We start from the raw sequence: 18,443 nt of genomic DNA on the forward strand, positions 1-18,443 counted from the left end.
GAATATGCCCAGGTCCAGTCAGCCACATGTTTTTCTATAGGGAGACAATAAAGTGGAGTGGTTAAGGGTGCAGGGTCTGAGGTCAGACCAAAAAGCAATACAACTCTTCTCTTCTGTTTGTGCAATCTTGGGTAAGTTACTTAACCTCTCTAAGCCTCAGTTTCTTCCTCTGTATAATGGGTTTCTCAAAGGATTGTTAAGAACATTAAACACTATAACACATATAAGCTTCCTTTCCTGGCAGATCATAATGCCTTTATATGCACATCTCCTAATCATACCTTTACCGATGCCTAATTTATGGGTGAGAAAAGCATGACTTAAATATTAGTAAAATACTTTCCCAAGGCGAGGTCTCTCATCATGGAAGTCTGTCTCCAAAGCCTATTAAGCACTAGTTTTCTAAGAAGAATGTCAACAAACATTTGTAAAATGAGTGCATGAATTCATGCATTATTTCTCCTATGTACAAAGAGAACCCAAATATATTTAGCTACAAGTTTTTTAAAAACTTAAATGGTTTGTTTTACTAGATTGAAGGAGCCCCTTTAGAAAAGTGACCATTTAAAAACGCACTTTCCTAAGGCCAAGAAAGATCCCAGTAGGTGCTCAATCAATGACATTAAACGAGGAGTGACTGACTGAAGCTGACGTTTGTGACAAGGAGAACGGAGTGCTTCTGGCCAAATGACTGTTTCCTTGTCAGTGTGAACCCCTGACAGCCTCGTCTGGCCGGCGGCTCCTGCAGCGTGAGCCCCACCCGCCAGGCAGGATGCACGAGTTTCACCGCGTCGCTGACTGGAGATGAAGCTGTTTCCATGGCACCTGGGCATCCTGAGGCTCCTCCTAACGGGAGTGCCTTACATGGTGATGGCAGGACGTGCTGCCAGCAAAACCACCCTGTTCTTTCAAGGGAAGCCGCCCGCTAGCCTCCCAGCTGAGGCTTCACGAAAAGAGGGAAGTAAGATGTCACAAGGCCAGCCTGTCAATTAAGCTGTAACCCAGTTTTGTTTGTATTCAAAGAGCAATCGTTTATCTAGGGGACCTCGGGGGCTCCTGCCCCACATCTCCAGGCTCCCTCGCTGACTTCACCATTCCACTCTCACTGCATCTCCTTGTCCCAAAGACGGTGAGCGGGGAATGAGGTGGGTCACCAGGTGAGCTGACGTTCCTGCTTTTCCTTGAGCGGAATCGATTCCTGTCTTCCCACTGCCACAGCTAATGGAGCGCTAGGTGCGCTGGAGGCAAATAGGCAGCACAGAAATGGCTCTGTTTTCCCCAAAAGAGATACCAAAGTGGTGGGCCTGGGTGCAGCTCGGCTTGGGTCCCACAGGAGGGTGGGGCTGTGCAAAGGGTGACCTTTAACAGGGAGACTTTCTGCTTCGGTACCTTGTGAAACAAATAGTTTCCTGAAAACAACAGTCCACTGCCCAACCTCCCACTAATGCGAGTAGGGAGCTAATTTCCGGGCTCCCTCTCCCCATTTGGCCACCAGAGCTGGTTCCACAGGCCCTCCCCCTCCTGGAAGCGGCTCCCCCCCAGAACAGCAGGAGGGACTGTGGCTGGGCCCCCGCAGAGAACCCTGAGGGTAAGGAGGCAGATCGCTTAGCAAGGAGGCTGCAGTGAAGGGACAGCAAGATTTGACAGGGGGTTTCAACCTTCTTAGCGCACCCCTGCGCCTTCCTGCGGGCCAGAGCCGCCGCCTCCACCTCCCTCCTAACTTGTTCAGAAACCACTGCAAGGTTCAGAGGCTCTGAGGTCTCAGCTGTCACGCTCAGTGAACTGGGATGTGCCACCTCTGCTGGCACTTCTCACGTGCGACTAGAGAGACGCTCTTTTGCTAACAGGTGACTTTATCATAATATTCCATTAGAGAGCCATGACTGCCTCCGACTGTCTGTCCCAGATGACGAATCTTTAATTTGCTTTCATTCTTTACGGAAAGACTGAGGAACCTCCAGCGAGGAACACAAGTTATCAGGAGGCCCTCCTCAATTCAGGCGCCGACCTGGTTGATGCTGCTGAATTGACTTGAGGGCCCTACCTGGAAGGGATTATTTTTCCAAGGAGACGAATAGGACAGAATCCCTCTCCCTTTCTAGGACGAGAAAGGAGGAGGCCACCATGGCTTTCAGCTCTCAGGAAATTAACTTATAAAGGAGGTTGTGTGCGACGCTGCCGGATGTCATTAGGAAGTGCAAGGCCACATGCTCAAACTTATAACCCAGCGCGCAAAGAAAATGCTTGACCCGTTCTGCACAGTGGCGGGATGTGGTATTGCCAAAAAGGTAATTTGAAAAGAATCCCCAAGAACTTGGTCAACTGTCTTTTAAGTCACCACCCATTTCGACACTTAGGATATGGAATGCTGATTCAGCCACCGAGTGATTTCAAGTAAGACTTTATGGTCTTGAAAAGAAGAGGTGGCTCTATTTCCATGGTAATCCCACCCCCATGAAGCACACAGTAGGTACTCCGTAAAGACAGCCCGAGCAATGGTTGTTCTGTGATTCAGCAATCGAGTGCTTAGCTTCATGTGTAGGCTTTATATCAGGAGCTAAAGATATAAGGACACAGCCTCTGACCGTAAACCTAGTGGTCATGGGGATAAATAAACAAGTTGTCTCATCTCAGTGGATGGTCACTTCATCCCCTCAGTAGCTCAGGTCCAAACCCCGGAGCCACCCTTTCTCTCACACACCATATCCAATCCATCAACAAATCGCCATGCCTCTGCCTTCACGAGATCCCAAAACCCGACCGCGTGCACCGCACCTCTGCTGCTCCTGCTCGGGGCCAAACCACCAGCACCTCCTGGGTTACGGCAGCAGCTCCCTAACCAGTCTTCCCGCTTCTGCCTCCTACCCTGTCACCTGTCCTCAACATAAGAGCCAGCATGCTCCTTTGAAAAAGAAATAGGATTATATCATGCTGTTCCTTGGCTCAAAACCCCCAGTAGCTCCCCATGTCTCAGTGTAGTCCTTGCACTGGTTATGTGGCCCCTTATAATCTAGTCCTGATACTTGTTTAATCATCTAGGACTCTCCTCTGTGCTCACTCAGCTCCAGCCGCAGTGGCCTCCCTCCACTCTTGGAACAATCCAGACATGCTCCTCCTTCAAGGATTTTGCACTGGCTGTTCCCTCTGCTTGGAATGCTCTTCCCCCAGGTGTGTTGTTATCTCTTGCCACATTTCAAATATTTCAACTCCACTATTCCCAGCCCACCCTCAGCATCCCAATTTCCCTTATGCTGCTCTATTTTCTAATAGTTCATATATCATCCTCTAAAGTACATAGTTTGCTCACCAGTTAAGTTATTGTCTATCTACTCCAGCGATTTTTAACCTGTTTTGCCGCAAGAATTTTTTAAAGAGGCAACGCCTGACTAGTCAGGGGCACTGACCTCTTTTCCCTTAGATTGTCAAATAAGAAAATGACAACAACCAACACAACAATAGCCATCTGGTGTGACTGAATCAGAATTATACCTTTTCTTTTTTTTAAGATAGGCAAAAAATACAGTATGTGCCACAGAATTTTAGTAATTAGTTTACATGTGCCATGAAATGAAAAAGGTTGAAAATCATTGATCTACTCCTACTAAAAAGTAAGTTCCAAGAAAACAGAGATTTTCATTTTTAATTTTTTGTTCTGTTTTGTTATTGTGCCTAGCATCTATCTAATGAATGACTAATTAAATAATGATGACTACACACTGTGGAAAATGCTACAATGGAGTCATGTCTAAATATTATACCTGATTAGCATGCTTGAGTAAAGGATCACTATCTATCTTACGAAGGATTTCATGCGGACATTCCAAAATATTCATACAGGTTCTCATCTGATTCAATGAACACTCATTTACTAGCTTAATATGCCCAAATGTTTGAAGTAAACCTCCATAGAGGTTGTAGTCTGATGGATAAACAGAGCTCCTGTCTGGACATTATAAGCGAGAAAGTACATTAGCACATTCATTTCTTTTAAGAGCGGACTGCCCAGCAAGACTGCCCTGGTCTCCTCTAGACCTGCATTCAAGCCTGCTGCTTTCACGGCCAGGAAGAGTCTGGTTGTGCCAGTGATCAGCTGAATCCCTTTCAGTCATGACCCCACTCCCCATATTCTTCTTTTAATTAAAAATGGTTGGCAAATTTCATAGTCACTTATCGCAGTTTGCGGAATGATAAATTGAAGTGGGACTCAGCAGAGCAGACTGTTGAAAATGAGCACAAGGTTGTTGGTGTGCTGTGGTTTCAACATAAGGAACAGAAATGAATTAATCACATGCCTGAGCATGTGAAAGTAACCAGGTGGGCCATTCTAGTAATAACATGAGAAAAATACTGCCGCCGCAGAACCTTTTGGAATGACCAGGCATAATCAAATTCCGAGTAAGTCCACCAGTGGTCTGCTCTTAGTCTGAGCTGATAACATAAAAATTAAGTCAGGCAATACCTCTAAAAAAACATCTGCAAGTTAGTTGCCCACTGGACAGATTTTTTGAAAAAGACTCAGAGCAATAATTTTATGTTAAACTTACAAGGCAAGTACTTTCAGAATTTGATTTAGGGCCCAGGCCTTTGTGGTTCAGGTGGTTGGAGCTCATCCCATACACCAAAAGGTGGTGCGTTAGATTCCCAGTCAGGGCACATACATACCCAGGTTTCGGGTTCGGTCCCCAGGAGGGGCTCGTAGGAGAGGCAACCTTTCCATGTTACTCTTTCACACTGATGTTTCTCTCTCTCTCTCTCTAAAATAAATTTTAAAATGTTTAAAAAAATTTTATTTGGGGCCCTTCTATTCTCCAAGATCCAGAGTAAATCCTTCGCTATTGACCAGTGTAACTACATGACTCTTAAATCAGTACTCTGAGGCTACACACATGAAGGAGGAATAAAAGAGTGAATTCCAAGACCAACTCCTTTTATGAACATACGTGACATCTGAAAGCTGTCCGTGTGCGACAGGGGAGGAAGGCCCAGTATCTGCCCACTGCTCCCGGAAACCGGCGGGGGCCCCATCTCACCTAGGTAGTTGTCATCCTCGGGTCTCCCTGAGAAACTGTGCTGCCGCACGTCGATACTGGTAGCACCAGCCGGAATTCGGACCACGAGATTATAGCCTGGAGAGAATTTAGCAGAAATTCAGTATCCCATAGCATGGCTCCGTTTCTCTAAGCCTGGAATAAAATATGGGCAACAAAGAATATAACATAACTCTCACTTATTAGGTGAGATGGGTAATGTGCCTTAACAAGACTGATGTTACACTTGACATCATTACTTTTTACACATCACATTTGGTGAACAATTTTTTAACTTTGGCCACTTTCCTTCTCGAGGTTGTTGGGAACAGATCTTACCATAATGTGCTACATTAAATGTTCCTGCCACTGTCCTGCATGAAGAATTATCGCCACCGCACACCCCACACTTATCTCTCCGGGCTTTTGAGTTTAAAACATGATCACATCCAGCTTGCTTTTAAAAAGAAAACATTTGAAATAAATGGCAATTATTATACAGATTATAAAACAAGTAATGTTTCTTTGCATACTGTATATTCAAAATGACAACAAAATTAAGTCTCTTTAAAGTCGCAAGGGTTGAGAACTCAAACTCGCTATGGAAAATGTGGTCCTTGGACCAGCAGCCCCAGCACCCCAAGGCTGTCAGAAATGCAGATTCTCGAGCCCCACACAGATCTACTGACTTGGTAACTTTTCTGGCATGTTAACAAGCTCCTTAGGTGTTGCATCTACAGATTAAAGTATGAGACGTGCTCAGCCACAAGTAAATTGAGTAAATGAAAAAAATCACTTGGGATTGGAAAAAAGGAGCTGTGGGGACTGTCTACAATTAAAGAGCTCACATCCCATCTTAAGTGAGCAGCCGCTGCCCACTCCAGGTGACCGCCGCCACGAAGGAAACAGAAGCCCAGTGTTGACATTTCCTAATTTTCCAAGACAAGCTGGAAAATGATTTGTATTTGATGTGAAATCGCCCCCTTTTAAATACTGACTATGAATGGGGGACAGCGAAGGCTGCAGACCACCAGTCTGAGGCCTGAGGCTCCAGAGGGCCTCCCGAATTTCTTTACGTCTTATTGCCAAGCAGCAGTGTAGACTGAGGTCTGAGGACACCAGTAGCAACCTCAAGGCCGGGGGACAGAGTTCACAGTCTTGTCCATTTGGTTCCTTTGGATGAACCAGCCTTCGAGGAGAAACTCAAGCACTGCTATAAAATAAACTGACGAGCAGGAACTCTGCTCGGTCAGCCGTGAGCTGGGAGTGGGTGACTCTCAGGAGCGCTTTCAATCAGACCCTCCGGGTTAGGAACTCCACTCTGCAGTGGACCATGTGCAAGGAACACACAGATGAACGTGCAAGGAACAAACAGATCATCGCACAGCCTTGCTGGGCTAGGAATGATTTCTGACTGGTGAGCACAGTGAAATGGTATCTAGCCCTTGAGAAATCACTGTTCCAACGCTTTATCATCGGCCAGAAGTGTCCTGATTTCCCTTCAAAGTGTGACTAACAGGTATGTCTCAGGTAGAAGCCATCTGGCTTAAAATCGGGAAGAGGAATCTGAGCGAGGCCAGCTCTCCCTCCTGAGATCATTCTGGAGCAGAGCTATTCCATCTAGAAACTGCTGTCAGGAAGCATCTGGGTTTAACCTTAAGCACTGAGGTATAATAAAGGAGTGTGTGGGAAAATCGTTGCAATAAATCTTCACAGGGAGGCTTTGTGCGGATCGCCAGAGAGGCTGAGAATATCAAGAAAAATCCAGGGCAGCGGTTCTCAAACTTTGGCATGCATGAGGATCAGGGGGTGCTGACGGAGCTCTGGGGACCCCACTCTGTGCCTAGGGACAGTGCATAGGTATTAGCAGCTGCGACCCCGAGAGCCACAAACCACAGCTTGGCAGCAAGACGACACAATGCGGAAAACACCACTGGGGACTTACCCGGCAGAGGCCTTGGACACAGATGTCACTGGTGTCCTGGCCGCACGGGGTCCCATCCACCACTTTGTCTCGGAGCTGATAGTAGACTGTGCTCCCTACCACCCTGCAGAACAACTTGCACCGGTCCTTCAACAAAACTGGAGAGGAGACACAATGAATGCGGGGCGACTGTGAGGGTGTCGCCTGGCCCGCACAGCCCTGCCGGGCCTGGCACCGCCCGCACCACTTACTTCCACTGTACTTGGGCACCCAGCGCACACTGGGAAGCAGGCCGTTGATGTTAAAATGCTTCCCGTCGTACTGGGCGCACTGCTCCTCTCGGAAGTCCCGCTTCTGCGCGAGGCATGGCTCCGTGTTGCAGGACCTGAACTTCATCCTGCGCCCTGTACAGTACTTGCCGCCGTTTTTTGGCCTGAGCAAAGGGAGAGAACACACATGATATTATAATGTATTTCTCCCACATCACGCTCTTACCTGTGGCTCTCTGTCTTCCAGGGAAGTAAATTTGAAGTGGCCGGTGACAAAGAATAGGGCAAGGGCCGTGAAAGCTGGGTTTGCATTCTGCCTTCAACACCATGAACTGTCTAAGCTTAAGCAAGTTACGTTACCTCGAGCCTCAGTCCTTCCCTTCTGTAAAATGGGAAGGTGCTATTTGATAAAGATGTTTTGAGGATAAAGTATGAGAGTGCATACCTTAAAGTATGAAATACAAAGCCTGGAATCTATTAGGCCATTTTCTCTCCTCTTTCTCCCAAATAGTCACAGTCATTTGATTTCAAAAAGGTAGGAGGCGACAGGTACAGGTGAGTAGTTAAAAGAGCTCCCTGTCTACCTTTCCCACCAGCATTCTCCCGGGGAACCATCCTAGACCTTTGCATGTCGCTTCCATTCATTCTCTCCCTTCTTTCTTCCCACCAATAACCATTGTATTTGTTTGTTTTACAAATAAGATGGAATAAAGAGAATGAATGCGCCTGTATTTCCACTAACGTAATAGGAGAAGCAGGAGAAAGCACACTGGCTTCATTACCTCTTGTGTGACAAGAGTATGGAGTATGTCTCACAAAGCGTCACAGTGCAAATTTCATCTCCGCATGCACCCCGTGCATGTATTTTCCAGATGTGACCCGGAGAGTAAATTATACAACACATCTCCCAGCAGTCAACAGCTTGCCAAATTCATCATGGAAACTGGAAGATCACAGCGTCACAGGAAGCCTGGCTCACCCACCCAGGGCTGGAGCAGCTCAGGTTTCACGCCATCCTAGGACACCTCTCAAACCTCTCCACCTTTCTTCTTCAGAATGCATCTTTCAGAGTGATTTGGACCATAAGAAGTGCTGCTTGTTTTGTTTTGTTAAACCAGGCCCTGGGGGAATGGGAAATGGACCCAAGCTCATATAATATAAAACGAGAGGCAGCCCAGAGGAGCAGTTAAGAGTTGGCCCTGGGTTCCACTCTTGGCCCTGTCTTCACTGTGCAACCTTAGACAAAGTTCTTAAGTCTCCCTGCACTTGTCTCTCGTTTGTAAAATAAGCGCACACAGCAGATGCCTAAAGTGCTAACTACTGTCTTACATGTGCGCACTCCCAGTCTAACCTGATCCAGTTCAGCAGTTTGCTTGTTTTGAGTACAAATCTGAGCTACAACATGGTTTGCATTGTGAGGCAGGACTGCAGAGTGGCCTTGTCTCAGGAAGGGCCACTTGGCCGTGACACTGCCATAAATTTGTTCCCTCTGTCGAAGATTTGTAGAGTAAGGTAAGAGTGTGGGCTTTGCAGTTACAGCTGGGCACGTCTGGGTAAGCTCCCTGGCCTCTCCGAGCTCTGTCCTGCAGATGTAAAGCTTGTTATGAATCTGCGTCTGGTAAATACTTATCATGAGGAAGGCTGCATCTCGGGATGCAGTATCTGTCTGTCTTCCCAGTAAACGCAACTAAGCCCATGAGCTTTATATCTGCATAGTGCACTTGACTAGCCAAAACTTGTGCATGTTTTGCCCAAGAGAAAGGCAGAGGTACTTTTATACCATATGAGAGGAGATTCAGAGAAGTTAAGTACTTTGCCCAAGATCACACAGCTCATAAAAGAGCAGAGACAGAAGTCAAGTCACATTTCCCAGGTTCTTTCTCTGTGCTCTTTCTGCTACATTACAAGGAGCTATGGTCCAGAATCTTTTATTTTTCTCTTTTGGTGCCATTTAGAGATACAGTCTTGGTTTCCTGGATACCAAGCTCTTCTCTCAGTATGAAGGCACCCCAGTATCATACATAAAATACCAGGTTATACATGAATAATAGATCAGGCCCACATAGCTGTTCAGGTGCTACAAGGAAGATCCCCTTCAACTTTTCCTCAACATGCAATGATCTTTGTGAATCTTTTTAAATGTCCAAACTAACTATGGTGGATTGATCATTTATTTGTTGCCTGAAAGTAATTCACATTTCTTTCTCTTTGAAAATAAAATTTTTAAAAAGTTGATTTTTCTGGTTCTGTTACCTAATGAGTCTTAGCTGGCTCTTGCAATTGACCGAATGCAATAGTTCTTTGGGCTGCAAATAGTTAATACTTGTAAGTGGCTTCCTTGCTTGCTGTGACCACTATCAAATGGCAAATAACACTTAGTGATTTATTTTTGTGACATTTTACATGAACAATACATAGAAAACACTCTATGTGAGAGGCCATATTTCTGAGGTTATAAAGATGGACCCTAAAAACTGAGGGTTTGAATCCCAGCCCTGCCTCTTAATAACAGTGCAATTTTAGGCAAGTTGTTTCACCTCTCTAAGCCTGTTCCCTGATCTGATCTGTAACAGGGAGATGATGCTAATGTCTACTTCACAGGGCTGAGTGATGGTTGACTGGGCGAATACCTTCAAAGCACTTGCCACACAGGCCCACCACACAGTAAATGTTGAGCTATTACAAGGGTCCACAAACTATAGCGTGGGCCAAAATTTGACTTACTGCCTGTTTTTACATAGCCAGTGAGAAAATGTTTTTTTTACATTTTAAAATCATTTAAAAAAATTTTAAATTTGAGATAACATAAAAATTATGTAAAATTCAAATTTCAGTGTTCATAAAATTTTATTAGAACACAGCCACACCCACTCTATACATATGTATGTTTCTTACTATATCAGCAAGGTTGTATCGTTGGAACAGAGATCCTATGACCCTCAAAGTCTAAAATACTTATGAAATGTTTTACAGAAAAAGATTCGTGTATGAAGGTTTGCTGACGCATGGACACGCTGTGAGGTAGGCAGTGGCCTTCTTGTCTCTGAAGCTTTTTTAGAACTGGGCTCAGAAATGTTAAATATTCTGGCAACGTCACATGCCAATTAAGTGATGCGCTGGCTGAGACCAACACGCCTCCCTGACCTTTCATCATGATCTGGCCTCTCTGCTATGCTGCCTCTTTTGAAACAGGACTCTCTTCATATCAAAACTCGTTTTTTGATCTTATTTGCTTTTCATATAAAGGCAGATGATATTTGATTAATAAACATAAATTTGCCCCTTTGAAATATATGGTTTATGTTCCATCCTAGCCAATGCGACCTCGGCCTGATTTGCATGTACTGTGTAATGGGGAAGACTTTAGCCAACTTACCTTACCTTTCAGCATGGAAAATTTTCATTTTATACTTTAGTAATTTAGCTGGGTAGGCGTATTTTTTCCATGTAGGAAAATACTGAAAATTATAGGAAATGCAACTTGAAAAAATATTAACCACATTTTCCAACTATTAAGATCCTTTAAAAATATTGCATGTCAAATAGGGATGGAAAGGACTTAAGGAAATTGCTAGATTAATTACTATGAAAGGAACTATAGTCAGCACAGCCAAGCTGAATCTTTCTTTCAAGCACATATTACACAACCAGGCCTATTCATACGTACAAAGAAAATTTGCAATGCTGCATGGCCCAGGATGAAGGAATTTTACAGATCATCACAGGTGCATTCCACTATCAAGGAAAGCTAACTTTTAGTCTGCAGGTGGGTTTAGGCAGAAATCTTAACTTCTGTGCTTAATTACAAAGAGTTAGGGCAGGCAGTTTAGGGTCAGCACAAGGAAGACATTTCTAGTGATGCAATAAGCAGCCCCAGAAGGTAGTTTATCTCCCTAAGTGTGGAGGGTTTTTAAGGAGGGGTCAAATGGCCAACTGCAGAGGATGCTGAAAAGCTATTCAGGGATTAAATGGGATGAGCCAGGAAGCTGTTCTAGTCATCACTGATGGTCCTGCCAAATGGGGCAGTCTATGGGACTGGGTATTAATTCATTAGTTACAGGCTCTCCCACAGTAGCTAATTCTGGACATTTTGAAGTAAGGTCATCCAACTCTACCTTAAAAGAACTTGGCTGCAAATTTTTTTTACAGCCAAATGAAAGACTGGTTTTCTTAGATGAAACAGACATACATGTCTAATCTCTTTTTTATGTCAGATCTCATCAGAAGTTGCTAAGGTGGAAGCCTAAATAAGAAATATCCAGTTCACAATCTTGTCTTTTCTTAAATCTATGAGTTTATCATTATTTTTAATTTAACCTACCTCCTAATTTAAAAGAGAAATAGAAGCACTAGAAGAAGGAAATCCTTTGCCTTTCCTGAAGAACTGGCTGATTTTTTATTTTGATGGACTGCAACAGCTCTATAAATCATTTCTTCCAGTCACCAGGAAGCTCAGGGCCAAATTCAGAGCACAAAATAACAAGTCAGGGCCCACTGGCTGGTGATGCATCTTCTAGTTCCATTGCTGGTCTTGTTCTGATAGCCTAAGTTAGGATTTGCTGGTTCTGATTTCAATGTTTATCCTACTACATATTTCTCATAGATTGGGTGACCATATAATTAATTGTCCAACCTAGGGCACTTTGAGAAAAAGAAAAAGGAGCTATTAAACTTCTCCAGGACAACAAATTGAAACTGGAACCAGAACAAATGCTCATTTTACCTGTGGGACATGGGTCAAAAATGGGATTAAGTAAAATAAATAAAACTTTTAAAGACAGAATATTAGAGCCCCATTGTCATGATGGTAAACCTGTAGCACTATATACAAATTGAGACCAAAATCTTTGACTAAAATTAAAAGCACAAGGCTTATATAGTTTGCTCATGGGCGTGTCAGACCTATGTGCATAGCAAGGCCACTGTTCTTTTTTTTAGCTTTTACACTCTCAAGGAAAAAGCTAAAAATACAGCATAATGTGCCTGGATGCTAAATAAATGCATTCTTGAATCACATGGATAGTGTGAAAAAACAAAAACAATCCAGTGTTCTCAACAGAAACAATCTTGAATTTTGAAGATGGAGCTCAACTTTAAACTCTCAGGGCTCCACCAACTGAGGAAAGGCGGGCTGCCAGGAGGGGGACCGTCCCCCTCAAACTGAGAACCAGGACCGCAGCCACTTCCACGGTCTATATAATGAACCACTTGCTCTGCCAATTTCTCTGAACAAGCTTTTAAACTGAGGTTTGGATCTGATTTGCCTTTTCTGTGTCCCCTCCTCTCATCAAACTGACTTGCTGGTGCCACTGGACCTTGGTTTTCAGAGACAGTCTCCTTCCTCAGTCACAGGCATCTGGATGCAGTGGGTCAGTGCGGACACTTGGCTAGGTGGACTGCACCACTGTAAAGCCTCTCGCAGCAAACAGCCAGAGCAAGGGCCTCTAACTGACGTCTTCAGTGATTGGGCCCTAACTTCTGAATGTGAGGATCCTCACTTCTCTTTGAAGCTCAAGATCCTTTCCCGCTGAGATCTTCAGGCGGGGGTGACTTTCTTTGTCTGGCCTGTTCCCATTAGGGATGATTTATCTCTCTTCACTTTCCACAGCACTTCTAAAACTACCCTAATACTTAAAAAAAAAGAAAAAAAGACCAAACACTTCTTTCAAATACAATATTCTTGAGTCAAAATTTCAAAGGGCCTACTATTTGCAATACCCACACCCTCATGATAATATAACTTACTATAATAATTTGGTTCAATGTAACCACCCAATAGTTTTTAATTTTTAAAAAATTCTTATTTGCTGTTAGCTTTAAATGTTTTATTTTAAGGTTTCAACAATGCAAATAGCTAAGATATATATTTGACTTTTAAAAAGCAATTTGTAGAACACTATAGTGTGATCTTTGTTTTGTATAATATTTACTTCATACAATACATATTACACTTACAATCTTTTTTGAAAGTCCAAAAGAATACAAATAAAATTGGTTTTTGGCAGTTATTTCTTGTGGGGATAATTGGGGATTAGAAATAACAATGATAGGAACTTTTTATATCATATTCTTTTGTACCTGGAAGCATGTACTATTTTATACTATTATTTAAAAACGAATACTAAATCTAGGCAAATCGAATGTTTATTAGCTTACATACATAGCTGCAGTGTTAGTTTTATAAACCAGAGTCTATATTTTACAGCTCTATAGTTGTCTTCTGTAGAGACTAGTAATGGACGTCTACTAAATGCTGGGCTGTGAACAAAAATATATTAAATTACTTATCATCTGTGATTTGTGCTAGAGTATTTATTTAGAACAAGACTTAGAACAGCGACCTACAGCTATGTTCTCCTTTAGTTCACACAACTCAGATTTTTCTTATAAAAAATTTGGAAGCTTTGTCAGTAGCAGGCCCTTTTCCTACCTACGAACAATCCATCAGCACTTAGTGTCCACCACTCTGCAATACAACCCTGTTGTCCTGAACCAGCCCACTCTGCTCCTTTACCTGCTTACCTCTCTACAACCCGCCTACTATCCTTAATGCAGGCTGGTAAAGCTAAAAGAGTACTGCTGGGCGAAATCATTTCACACCACCCCAAAGCAGCTGATCCTGTAAAAATGGCTGTGGCTTTATACATCTCAAAACTCTCCCTAATCTGCGAAGACTTCTTGGGGTCCCCACCTATGTAGGGTCAGTGGCAATAATATCATGTATTATTTTCTGTTCCTTTAAATTTGATATATCTTATAGCCACACAAAATTGGATGTCGTTCCTCATGAGAGCAATTTCTAAAGCCTGCTTGTAAACAGCCTCCCCAGCAAGCGCAGGTCTACCATGATAGGTGCTGAGAAAACCCCACTGACTATGTGACCATGCAAGTCCTCACAGGGTTAGGCTGGTCACATAGTGAGAATCATCCTGAAGAGCAGGACACTCCCAATCTGTAAACTGTCAGGCTGTCTCACCTGCGAAACAACAAGATTGATTCAAAAAGTAATTCCTGACTTGGGGTTCCTGGTCCCTTCGGATCTGCCAGTGCTGCCTTGGGGGTCTGTGTACCCCTTCCAGCATTTCAAAAGCTAACAGAAGAGGGTGCGTTTATCTATAATCTGGACAGAAAGGATCAATTTCTTTGTTTCCTCACAAAAAAATGAATCTGTTCCCTTTATTAGCATGCTATCCCAAGCTCTGGGGGCAGTGAGACATGCCTGACTGTCAACAATGTTAAACAGGCCAATCAACACAAAAGCATTGACTGTTCAGTAGACAAAACTTTTAAAAATAAAGGATCATTGGAGAAAAATAATAAGACAGCAGGGAAGTGGCCAGGGACAGCGCTTGGACACGAGGACTTTTGGTGGTCCTAGGAGTTCCACCCACTCTCTTAATTTGGAAAGAGCTCTTTACCTGCCTCCAGCTAAATGACCCTCTGTAGGCATCTGTCACTCCTGCTGTCCCAGGAATGGTGGTGGCGCGTCCTAGGACTTACTCTGGTCTGTTGCACTCCCGGACAGCGATTCTGATGCCCCCTCCACACGTCCTAGAGCAGGTTCCGAAGTGAGTCCAACTTCCCCAGGATCCATCGGTCACGGGGGCCTCCATTTCTTTGGGAACACAAAATCCAAACTTGCAGTGCTGTATTTAATAAGGGAACAACGAGGGAGAGCTGGGTGCTTGCGACATTGTAGGACCCACTGTCCTTTCAAATACGCCCTGTTCCGACTGTTTCCCAAGCGCCCTGCAATTTCACCAGCTAGCGAATAGTGGAAACTGCAGGGGTTTTAACCTCAATCTTTGTGAGCTTAGGCTGTGTCTTCATCTGCAATGTGCCCGAACAACACTGGCCCGTGAGGGGTCGGCCCCAGGTTGTCAGGGTGCCAGCTTCCAGGGGCTTCGCTAGTCTACCTGGGGGAGCCAGGAGTGGAAAGGGGCAGACGGCTGCGGGCAGGGCCACAATGAGTCACGGGATTTGATTTGCGTAGCAAATCTCCATTAGCAAGGCCCAGAGATGATGCGAGCCTGCTAAAACACAATGCTGTACTGCTTCCCATGGCTTTGAACACCCAATTCTAATTAAACAGGAAAGAGAGAAATCTAGTCACAGGATTCCTATATACTCGCTCCACCAAGGCACACGGACACACTGAAGCAAAACGGACACATTACCGAGAGCCCTAAATTTTATTGCTTTTGTTACTAATGGTTTCACATTCTCCAGCCTGGAGCAGGAGGAAGGCCATGATGTTTACCACAAAACAAAAACTAAAAGTCCTCAGCAGGACTAGGGAGCCAAGAAGCCCAGTTCAGCCCTCTGCCATTGTTGGGTGAGGCCCCGACACAAAGCCGAGGTCACCGAGCAGGGCACAAAGCAAGAGTGGCAGCCGTGGCGGCAGGAGGGGGAGACCCCGCGGCTCACTCAGCTCTCCGAGCAGAGCTAGTGGCCGGGCTGTGATGTATCCACAGGGGGACCCAGGGCGAGCCACGAAGGCTGAGGGGGCTGGGGGCCTATTCGGGGAAAGCGGGCAAAACAGAGGCCGGTGAAGGTCCTACTCTGAATGGCCGGCCCCAGGAAAGACTTGGGGAACCATTATTTAAAGAGTGCAATGAAACTTTCTCTATTCTGCTGTGGCTTCTCCCTTCTAAGTATCCTTTTCGAGCATCTGAGGACACGTCACTTCCCCTGGGCTGTTTGGCTGAGGCTTAAAAGGTTCTGTGTCCAAAGAATCCTGGGCAACTCCACACCCATGAAATGCGGGCAGAAGCAGAGGCGCCACCTCACTCCCTGAAAGCACTTTCTATTCGTCTCTACGGCGTTCGTGGACTTTTCTGGGAGCACATGCGCGTGGAGGTAATGAGAGCAGCAGCTCGGTCCAGGCTCTAGGGCACCACGACCCAAGAAGAATGCAACTTGAGTCACATATTTAAACAAGTCTAAAAATTTCCAGCCTGGCCGGGCGTGGCTCAGCGGTTGAGCATCGACCTAGGATCCAGGCAATCAGGGTTCGATTCCCAGTCAGGGCACATGCCCGGGTTGTGGGCAGCAGCCAATCAATGACTCTCTCATCATGGATGTTTCTATCTCTCTCCCTCTCCTTTCCTCTCTCTGAAATCAATAAAGACATATTTTTAAAAAAAAATTTCTAGAAGCTACATTAAAACAAGTAAAAAGAAAATTGAAATTAATTTTATTATCTCCTATTTAACGCAAAATACTTAAAACATTATATGTAATCAACACAAAATTATAAATGAGTTTTTAAATACTTTTTTCATATTAGGTCATCAATAGCTGGTGTGAGTTTTCACTTAAGCATGTCTCAGTGCAGACAGGCATTGCCAGTGCTCACAGCCTCGTGTGGCTCATGGCTGCCACGGTGGACAGTGCAGGGACAAAGTGCAGCAGGCAAAAGTCTAGTTTCCACAGACCAACTCTGTGTCCCTGGGTGAGTCACTGAGCTCTATTTTCACAGATGAAAACCCAAGAGCACAGTGGTCCTGAGCCTAACATGAGACAGTGTATCTAAAGACCTAGAGCACACAGGGGACCAGACTTAAATAGTTAGTAGTAATAATGGCAAGCATTTGCATTTAATATCTGTCAGGAATGTTCTGAGCATTATACACACATTAACTTACCTAACTCTCACAGAACACTGTGAAGCAGGGACTATTATTACTCCCATTTCTACAGAAAAGAAAATGGAGACACAGAGGGGTGGAGGCCAAACCTCAGTAAGAGGCTGAGCTGGGCCATTAGACAACCTAACCTAAGAGAGCACTCTTAACTGTGCCACATGCTGCCTCTTTCTCCACTGTGAGCAAATGGGACTGATGTCTGACATCTAAATAAAACAAAAGCAAATTAATGAAATGGTTTGGTAAGGCTAAGACTCTAAGTTGTCTACCTGATATCCATTTTCCCTTTCATCTGTAGTACAGAATTGCTATATCCCCAGATTTTTGAACAGGTAAGAGCGGTCAAAGAGATAACAGCAGGATTCATGGGGTGATATTCTGGGAAGGTTCTTTTGCCCCTTTGGCTTCATTCTGCCTGGAACTCAGACCTGATGGTTAAAGCTGCGGCAGCTATTTTGTGACTTTGAGGATGAAGACCATTTGCATAGATAGTGGAGCAGAAAGAAATTAGGAGCCTTGGTCTCTGATGATTTTGTGGAGCTGCCACAACAGCTCTATAACCTGTTTAAGTCTGAACTAACTTTTTTGTGTCAGAAAAAAAGAGTCAGTTGGCTTACACTACTATAATTAGGTCTCACCTGAACAAAATTTCCAATTAATATATAATTGAGGTCATAGTTGTTGCCCAAATTCAGCCAAGTTTTGGTGCCAGATACACATTTTTAAAATTCTACAAAGTAAGGAAAAAGTTCCTATGTTAATTCATGGAGTTTAATAATAAGAAATTACCTGGAAATACATTTTTTTTCTACTCTTGACACTAATTCTTCAGTCTGTTCATCTCTCTATTCTATAGACGCTACTTCCACATAACAAACAATAAATTTCAGAGCAAAATGAGGACACAGGTACTGCCATTAGCAGAAGGCTACCATTCAGCACTGCACTCAGATGTCCAAACAAGGCTGCTTTTTTAAAAAAAGCTTCTAATTGAAAACTGGTCTGCCAACGAAACATGTCTTACTGAAATGACCACTGACCGGTGTTCAGAGGACTAGGGGACGTGCCTGAGGTGACAGAGGCTGGAAAACAGGGCTGTTTGGCAAATATGCACCAAGATAATCTATTTTTCCAGGCAAAGCTGACAAACAATAATTATATACTGGAATAGCCTTTATGTCATAACAAAGCATTAAGTGTCTAGAGGAGTCCCAGCCAAAATATAGTCAGCTTTTCCTAAAAGTGTCTAGAACCATTTAAATGATATCCTACCTAAATAATCCCTAAGTCCCTTTAAAAAAGAGAGGTTGGAAAAAAGACTTGGGATCAACTTTGTTCCAAGGAGGCTTAAAACAAAAGTTTCAAACCTGAGACTCACAAACAGGGTTAAAATAAAAATGTTAATGGACTTAGCAAGAGAATGGAGAAAATAGAGACATTAGAGCCATTCATCAAAATAACAGGTGTCAGCAGCCCACTGCTCACTGCCGAGGGAGCAGGGCAGAAGGAAGAGAAAGGGGAAAATGAATCTCTCGGCAAAGGGAGCCAGAATTTGCTAGAGAAAAGGCATATAGTT

General features: G+C 44.1%; 1 protein-coding gene across 6 annotated transcripts in view; it reads right to left on the bottom strand.

Annotated features, from left to right (window-relative positions):
• The window catches only part of ADAMTS9 (ADAM metallopeptidase with thrombospondin type 1 motif 9), a 154,963-nt gene that overhangs the window by 94,578 nt on the left and 41,942 nt on the right, over positions 1 to 18,443 (bottom strand). For all 6 annotated transcript variants that reach the window (XM_087825091.1, XM_087825090.1, XM_087825089.1 and 3 more), the window contains exons 12-16: positions 14,721 to 14,866; positions 7,203 to 7,384; positions 6,973 to 7,109; positions 5,367 to 5,484; positions 5,031 to 5,126 (exon numbers count right to left, since the gene is read on the bottom strand). In XM_087825091.1, the coding sequence (XP_087681217.1) occupies positions 5,031 to 5,126; positions 5,367 to 5,484; positions 6,973 to 7,109; positions 7,203 to 7,384; positions 14,721 to 14,866 (679 nt within the window). The remainder of the gene's footprint in view (positions 1 to 5,030; positions 5,127 to 5,366; positions 5,485 to 6,972; positions 7,110 to 7,202; positions 7,385 to 14,720; positions 14,867 to 18,443) is intronic.

The sequence above is a fragment of the Miniopterus natalensis genome, chromosome 15 (assembly GCF_054644295.1).
Source record: "Miniopterus natalensis isolate mMinNat1 chromosome 15, mMinNat1.hap1, whole genome shotgun sequence".
Classification (NCBI taxonomy): domain Eukaryota; kingdom Metazoa; phylum Chordata; class Mammalia; order Chiroptera; family Miniopteridae; genus Miniopterus; species Miniopterus natalensis.